General features: G+C 25.7%; 1 protein-coding gene across 3 annotated transcripts; it reads left to right on the top strand.

The window, feature by feature from the left end:
• Positions 1–515: 515 nt before the first annotated feature.
• Positions 516–7,383, top strand: Bm3272 (Uncharacterized protein; the record flags this gene model as incomplete). 3 transcript variants are annotated; one of them, XM_043078723.1, is made up of 13 exons in its annotated part: positions 516–703; positions 961–1,072; positions 1,494–1,685; positions 2,032–2,149; positions 2,434–2,547; positions 2,818–2,982; positions 3,364–3,439; positions 4,113–4,347; positions 4,692–4,885; positions 5,037–5,152; positions 5,368–5,456; positions 5,948–6,065; positions 7,157–7,383. In XM_043078723.1, the coding sequence occupies 13 exons, from the start codon at positions 516–518 to the stop codon at positions 7,381–7,383; spliced, it is 1,944 nt and encodes a 647-aa protein (XP_042934657.1). The 3 variants fall into 3 exon arrangements, with proteins under 3 accessions (XP_042934657.1, XP_042934659.1, XP_042934658.1); XM_043078725.1 differs by having other exon boundaries at positions 606–703; XM_043078724.1 differs by having other exon boundaries at positions 606–703; positions 5,037–5,161.
• Between the last annotated feature and the right edge of the window lie 1,687 nt (positions 7,384–9,070).

Raw genomic sequence — 9,070 nt, 5'->3', positions numbered from 1 at the left:
TTTGAAAAACATTTGTTATCATATTTCAAAAAGAAAAATTTGCTCAAGGATTAGCGCTATATTTCTAAACCTGAACTTAAGTAGTCGATTGAACAAATTTTTTCGATTGTTTCTAGCAAATATATTCACTGCTGCTAAATGTTCATTTATTCTCTTAAATGCTCGAATTTAAATTAATATATTGTAACAGCAATGACAGCAATAATAATTAATAGCAGTAATAATGAACATGAAAATAATATTAATAACAGTAATATTATTATTATTATTATACGTATGATACCATCATTTTATCTTTGGCTTCATTGTTAATCGTTTACATGCTATCATCGTATTATCATATCAAAACATTTTTTTTTCATAGTTGACTGAACTTATCAACCAAATAAATAAATAAATATAACAATAATAATGGCACAACAATGATAGCAACAGCACTAATAACAATAATAAAAATAATGATAGCAATATTAATAACAATAATTTAATTTCTCGTTATTTTTCATAATTCCCATATGATTTTCATTGTACATTTAATTCAATGTGACAATTTGAGGATAAAAAGAAAGAAATTTCAAAGACCAGAAATTGAGGAAGGAACTGAAATGAGGAAGGAAGAAAGTGAAATAATTCGAGAACCAATGGATTCGCTATTTTCAAATGAACAACTTCAGAGTAATAACAATGAACCATGGTGGCAGAAGTACACCTTTTTAAAATTTAATTTAAAACAAATTTTCTTCCTTTTCATTTTTGATGTTTTTCCTTATCACATTTTAACTTATCATATTATCAATTATTTTTAGCTTAATTGTTAACTAAATATTTATATGCTTTTTCTTTTTTATTCATCATATGAAACATTTTTGACTCATATTAATTAAACCAATCATTAATTAGTTCTATTAACTTGAATTTAAAACGATTAAATGTTTTGTTTCGAGATATTTAATTTAACAGGAACTTTCTTATCACTCGACCATTATTATTTGGCACTTGGGATGGTGTTTTTACCACTGTTTTAGTTAATATCTTTGGTGTTATCGTATTTCTTCGTATGGGATGGATTGTGGTTAGTATATCAGATTTATTCGATTACTTAAAAATCATTTATATTCGGTGAAACTATTTAAAATAAGAAAGAAAAACTTTATTAAATTAATAATGAAATTAAAAAATTGTTTAGTTTATAATTTTTTAAAATCCTTTTTATTGGCAAATTATTCATCGGAAACTGTTTGGATGGAATGAAACCAATTATCGGTCTTTAATATAATTTAGCACAAACGAAAATTTAGTATATTGTTATCAGTTATTATCAGCCAATACTATGCTTATCACTGACCATTTCTATAATTCATATCTTTCCCAAATATTTGACTTCAAAAAATGTCAGGAAAGAGTTTTTTTTTTTTTTTTTTTTTGTAATTTTTATTATTTAATTCTTTTAAATTTATCATTTGTTTATTATTATTATTTTTTTTTTTTTTAAGGGAATAGCTGGCATAGTAAATGCAGTTATCTTACTGATTATTTGTACATCTCTTGCATTAATATCAGTCTTTTCCGCTATTGGCATTTGTCAACGATGCCAAATTCAAAGTGGTGGCATATATTTTCTTGTGTCACATATACTTGGTGGACAAATTGGTGGCGCTGTTGGTTTGATGTATGCTTTTGGACAGGTAATAAATGCATATGCATTTTTAACTGATTAAAATAGGTTAATTTAATAGTATTTGTAAAGTAGAAATTTTTAATTAGTTTGATTTAATCAAATATTAACTAACACCGATTAAATATTAACTAATGCTATTCTAATAAGGAAATTATATTCTATCAAATTCTGTTTTTTTTTTAGTTTTTTTCATTTTCTTAATTTTTCAATTCTAATTTACACTGTAATCAATTAAAATTGCTATCTCATAATTCCAACTATTTTCTTTTAATATAATAATAACACACAGTATACATCGAAATTGCTTAAATTTTTCTATTTTTTTCACATTGTTATTTAACATTTTTTTAAAGTCTGTCGCAATTGCGCTAGTTGTCATCGGTTTTGGTGAAAGTGTCGCAAGTTTCTTTGGAAATGAAAATTCGTTGACTCATAAATTCATTGCTATAGCAGCATTATTTGCTTTGACAGGTTTTTTGATTCGATTTATTAATGAAAAAAAAAGATGCAATTAACACATCCTTGTTATTTCACAAAGAGCACCAAACGCAAAACTTGCAATTAACGTCTAATTAATTACCAGTATTAATTTTAGCATATTTAAATTCAAAAATCAATTAAATTTTTTTTTAATTTGTAAAATTTTTTTATTATTCTGCAAAATAATTAATTAATTCTACACATCTAGAAAATAATATTTTCTGATATATTATATTGTATAACTTAGCAAATAATATAATTAATTAATTTTTTAGGAATTAATATGGTTGGTGTACGTTGGGTTATTCGATTGCAATTGGTATTATCGGTATTTTTAATGCTTGCTGTTATGGACTTCTATATGGGTGCATTATTTAAAGTCGATATTGGTTAGTTGCGTCAATATTTACGTCAGCTACGTCAGATATTTACGTGTAATCTGTGCTAAATTAAAATATCAAATCAACTGAAATATGTTGCAAATTTAATACCATTAAATGAAATACACGAGTGAACAATTATTTGCAAAAATTTTCCATGCATTCTTCTTGAACCTATGCTTTGTTCAGTTACAAAAATATCATTAACTGCACTTGCATGCGGCATGCAAATTGCGTTTGCAACATGTAACTGGAATAGATACTGGAATTCACTTTCAGATAATGGCGTAGGGCATTTTTCGATGATACGATTTGATGCAAACATGAATCCAATGTATGACGGATTTAATTGCTCTCAAATTGGCTTTGATGTACCACAAATCCGCCAAAACTTTTTTACTGTCTTTGGTGTTTTCTTCGCAAATTTTCTTGGTGTTTTGGCAGGTTTATTGATTTAAATTTATAAAATGACAAATTATGATAAAGTGATAAAAACTAATTTTTGTCAAAAAACATAAAAAATACAGTAATCGAAATAATAAAAGTATTTATTTTAAATTAAAATATTATCCATCTATCAATTAATTATTGCATTGCTCAAATTTAATAGCTATGACATCCATTTATTCAAATAAAAAGTTATGAGAAAATAGAATGATTAGCTTAGCATTCAGTTGGCTTTTTAAATTCAAATTTTAGATTGCGAGTTGAATAACTTTAATGCCATCATATATACTTTTAACAACCACTAAATGAATGTTGAAAATTTTTTGGGCACAAATTTTAGAATGATGAAATTGACTTTAAATAAGTTAATTTATGCAGGTGTGAATATGAGCGACGATCTGAGAAATCCTCAACTTAGCATACCTGTAGGTGAATTATCTGCAATTTCCATCAGGTAAATTTTCATTTTTCCTTTTAAATTTGTGACACCAAATTTTAAATTTCAAGTTCTAATGAATTCAAATTCATGGAAATATTGACATGATGTGTTATTGCAAATAAATTCGCACATGTAAACATTATAAAGGGAAATTAATTAAAAAACTTCCTGAATTTATAGATCGTTTATTAGTAATCTATTTTCTGCTATCGATTTTTCCAATTTTTCATTATTCCGGAGGAGCTTATTGTTTCTAGTAAAATAGTATCGTTATCTTCCAACCAGTTTTTTCGTTTTTTTTTTTTTTTCTTTTTTCGGAAACCAAATAAATTATATGAAATTTACTTTTATCTACATTTTTCTAATTAACCATTACTTAAAATCGTTTATATTATTGGTTAAGCATCCAGATTAATTATAATTTGATTTCTGCTTACAAAAATAAAGTGTTTATCCTGACAAATAAAAATTACACTTGGAATTACACTTAAGTAATTAATCTACAAGAAATTAAATAATATGTAATAATAATAGTCAAATATTTGAGAAATCAAGTCATAATTGATATAATTTTCTACGAAAATTATTAAATTTAAACAAAAAATTGCTATTAAACATATTTTCCAACTATTTTTCTATCATTATTATTGTTGTTGTTATTAATTACTTAATTAATTAGTTGATTCAGTTCGATGATTATTTTGTCATTTATATTACTTCTTGGATCATTGGTTAATCGTGCATATCTGATCTGCGATACATTAATTGCTGAAAAATTATCATTTACCGGATTTTTATATCTTTCCGGACTTTATGTTTCATCACTGAGTTCGACAGTTGGCACATTACTTGGAACTCCACGTGTTATTCAGAGTATCGCTTCTGAGGGTATTATACCACTTCTGAATCCGTTAGCAATTGGTGTATGTCATAAGTTAAAATTATTATTGTAAATTATATTTAGCTGTTAAATTATATTTCTTTTTAAATTAAACACAACAATCTTTAATGTTATTAATTGTAAGATAGCTTTAGTTTTTCCACAGTCATAAGTATATGATAAATTTCTCTCTCTCTCCCTTCTTTAGTTTATAATTTTAAAACTTTTTAATTATAGCGATTATCTCACCTTTTTTCCTTATTTCTAATAATAATGATTACACTGCATGCTATTAATTCAATTCAATACAAAATATTTATTGTAATTAAATTTTATATTCAAATTATTTATTTCTTTTTTTCTTGCAATTGAAATTGCTATTTTCAGCAAGGCGCTAATAAAAGCCCATTACGCGCAAGTCTTGCAATGATGCTTATAGCAATTATTTTTGTATTATTTGATGATTTAAATCAATTAGCAATTCTTTCAACGATGCCATTTTTAATAACTTATGCTTTTGTTAATTATTCCTATGTTTCATTGGCGATGAGTTATGATCTTCAAAATGTAAACAAATTGAAGTAATGATTTCACCAAAATTTTTATTTTTTACTTCATTTTATTAAATTTTCTATTTTCTTATTATTTCGAAGTATGAATACAATCTATCTATTTAAATATATGAAAAATGATGAGAATTTTATAATTTTGCATCCATTTCATTTTTATTAGTGCTACTACAAAATATGGCAGTATGGGACATTTAAAAGATGCAACAGTAGATGATGGAGATGATTCTGGTGATTTGAAAAAATTATTTCCGGAAAACATTTCAAGTGATTTACCAAGTACTGATAGTATGTATATATTATTGCATAAATTAATGATAATAACTTTGTGAAAAGTATTAACCTTAAATATTTGGTATAATTCTTTTATTAATTCAAATATACTGATGAAAAATATTTAGCTTAGATTAATTTAGGTAATGATTAGTATCAATTATGAGTAATGATAATATGTTGATAATAATATGCTTATTATTTTAAGTGAAATGTTTTAGATGAGGAGGGAAGTTCCAGTTTCAGAATTGGTGATCAAGCACATACATGGTATTCAGTTTTCAGCAATCGTTACATATCATTTATTGGGGTATGTAATTTTTTTTTTTTTTCAACACCATTTTCACTATTGATTAAGCAATTCATTCTTTTATTGCTATTGCTGTTACTGTGTTCTGCTATTGTTGTTGTTGTTGTTGCTGTATTTCTGCTATTGTTGTTGTTGCTGCTGCTGTATTTCTGCTATTGTTGTTGTTGTTGCTGTGTTTCTGCCATTGTTGTTGTTGCTGTGTTTCTGCTATTGTTGTTGTTGTTGCTGTGTTTCTGCTATTGTTGTTGTTGTTGCTGTGTTTCTGCTATTGTTGTCGTTGTTGTTATTGTGTGCTGCTACTGTTGTTGTTGTTGTTGTTTGTTTGTTGCTTTTTGTCTTCTTTTATTATTCGCTGTTTGTTCCTTACTGTTGTTTATTTTCGTGAAAGGCTGTTTTTGTTTATTTGTTGTTGTTTGTTAGTGTTGTCATTGTTTTTTATTTGTTATTGTTGTTGTTGCTGCTATTCATTCCATAATTAATGCTTATTTCAGGCTATTACAAACATTCTTATAATATTATTTATAAATTTTTGGTATGCACTGCTACATTTATTAGCATTAGCTACTTTATATTATTATATTGGACGAGTATGTCCATCTGTTTCACCTGGTATGTTTGTCCTTTTTTAATTTTCCTTTTCAATCCTTTGCCATATATCTCTTTTCTATCAATATAAATTATTATCAAAATTTTATAAGTGTCTAATTGAATGCTTTTTTGTTGTTTAATTGCAATAGCAGAAAACACAATATTCCTGAAAAAAAAAAAAAAAACCATTGTGAAAGATAGAGAGATTATGCTTAAACTTATTAAGAAGCTGTGTAAAAGATGGGCGAAAGATGAAACGGCCAATGAAGAAATGGGCGGAAGCCAAGATTCAAAATATTAATTCTCTAAGTCGAGAGTGACTTAGGAGATAACAGTAACATCTTGAATAATCAAATGGCTAATGAAGAGACTACTTGGAAGTCACAGATTCAGGATATTAATTCTCTAAGTCAAGATTGATTCAGGAAATGAGAAAAACATTCTGAATAATTAAGCAATCTCATTTAGGCTGACTGCTTCAAAAGGAAAAAGACCTTAGAAAAGATAGCCTAGCTTAAAGCTCATTTCTATCTTTCACTCAGTTGGCTATTGATGTAATTGGATAAAAAAAAACAAAACAAAACAAAGACTCTTTATTTCCCGCCCATGTTGAAATATCAAAACTATAAAAGCTTAATAAAGCGAATAATGGATATTTTGAGGATTGTTTTCTAGTCGAATTGTCCATGAACCGTCATAAGTTAACGTTGAAATTAGTGCTGTTAATGAGAAATGTCATTAACTTGAAGAATATGATACTGCTGGCTGTACATTTTACTGACTGGACAATATCAAAATTATTAATCATTGCAAAAAAAGATAAACTTAAATCAATTTGCGCTGCGCACATCTAAATGCTATCACCAAATGTCATCATTGCGATCTAAAATTCTTTCAGCATCTTTTGATTAGTTATTATCCTAAACATCTTTTAATGCTATTGCTCATGAACATAATTATGATCTTATCATTTACAATATTATGTCATTTTATTATTTCATTCATTTATTTGATAACAATAAAAAGTGCAGTGCAATAGGCAGTGATAGCGATAAAATTAATCAATGCAATTATATATCATGACATTATCAATATGTAATTTTTATTTTTAGGTATCAGTCAATTTACACTTCCACATATGTTCAAAACTGCATTTTCAAGCATTGGAAGTATTAATAAGCCATCTTTTGCACAAATAATTGCTACGGAAAATATTTCCAGTAATCCGGAAGTTGAAACTACTATTACAGCTTTAAATGAGGAAAATCCCGACTATTCAAGCCGGAAGCGTTATCACTACACCGAACAAACAGAAACAGCTATGAGTGATTTACATTGAATATTAAATCATTTTGTGAAACAATTCATGCTTCTAAGTAAATTAAATAAACTTTTTCTTTTTTTTTTAGAAAAGCATTGTTTATCGTTGTCATTTGAGAATTATTACAAGCAAATAGATGACACGATAAGTAAGAAAAGGTGTAAATTTTTAGAAATCATTTTTGTGAATTTCTTTGATAAATCGATCTATATTCAGGCAAGTTGTCATTAAAAAATAAAACTTTTAAAATAATTAATTTCCTGATCCTATATGTATTTCAAATTTCAGTCTTTTGTCATTTATTTTTGAATTATTAGTTTAGCAAGCAAAAAACGAAGAGAAATTTAATTGAACAAATCTTTATTCTTTATAATTATCCCAAAAAGAAATTTCTCTCTCTCCGTGCTTCGGAGAGAGAGAAATTCGTATTTTCATTCTAATAAAAACACTTAAATTTTCATATGAAATATCATTTTTCATTCATTGTTATTACAGTTTCACTTAAAAGCAAAAGAAAAAATATTTCTTTATCTAAATTTCGAAATTTAAATGAACTACTTTTTTTAGATCATTTTATTGGCTTCTTTTTTAATCTTTTCTTTCTTTAACATTCTCTTTCAATACATTTCTACAAAAAAAACATGTGCATTTTTTGTTTTCTGTTTTTCTTTATTGCTACAGAATCTGTGAAATTTTCCCATCGTTTTTTTCTTTTCTTTGATAACAAATAAGATGTAAATTAGCATTTCTTAAAATTAAAAAAAAATAAAGTTTGCAAGGAAGCGATAATTATAATTAAAATAAATTTACAAAATAGTACTTTTTTCTGAATCACTGAAAAAAAGATCTAAAATTTCATAAAAAAAGAAACGAACAAAAAAATAAAATAAAATGAAAACAATCACAATAAGAAATACATAATTTGAAGAGGAATATAGAATGAAACAAATTAAAAGAAAATATTAACTTTTTTATTTAATTATTTTTGGCAAATTACAATTCTATAAAAGATAATATATAGTAATTAATTTGCTGAGAATTAAATGTTAATTTATGTTAAATATATATTAAATATTAATTTGACACTTTTTAAAATTCACATATGTCAGATAATTTCACAGCAATCATTTGAAAGAGTTATATTTTAAAATTAGTAAGTGCTGATGATAGCTCGATAACATACTAAGAAAAGTTTCAGATATTGATTCTTATACGGATTTAAATTCTGATTGTAAACTATCGACTGATCATCCAATAAATGGATGAAATATCGATTGATTTTCTTTTCTGTGAATGAATAATTTACAGAAAATGATTGATAAACGTAAAAATTTTATAACTTAGGAAAAGAAAAATGAAAGAAAAGGCACGAATGATTTTAAGATGGAAATTTAAGCGATAAGCAAATTTGTTTACAAATCATAAAAATGGTGCAAAATTTTCTCGAACTATGCAATCAATGGAAGTTGTTGTATATTTCATTAATCATCATTTTATATTACTGATACTATCCATTTGATCTTTATTTTTACATGAATTTTTACTTTCAGTTTTTTAAAAGACTATTTTGTCGGTATTTTTGCTTAAGAAAAGGACAAAAAATATTTCACTAAATTTCTAAATCTTTTCTTTTAAATTTTTGAATGATTCCGATTAATTAGCAATATAGCTAATAAGTTATAATATTATCTTTCATTGATAATAT

This window comes from Brugia malayi (assembly GCF_000002995.4).
Source record: "Brugia malayi strain FR3 genome assembly, contig: Bm_v4_Chr2_contig_001, whole genome shotgun sequence".
NCBI classification, from domain to species: Eukaryota; Metazoa; Nematoda; class Chromadorea; order Rhabditida; family Onchocercidae; genus Brugia; species Brugia malayi.
Note: the sequence above shows the minus strand (reverse complement) of the source record. Positions and strands in the feature narration are given on the sequence as shown.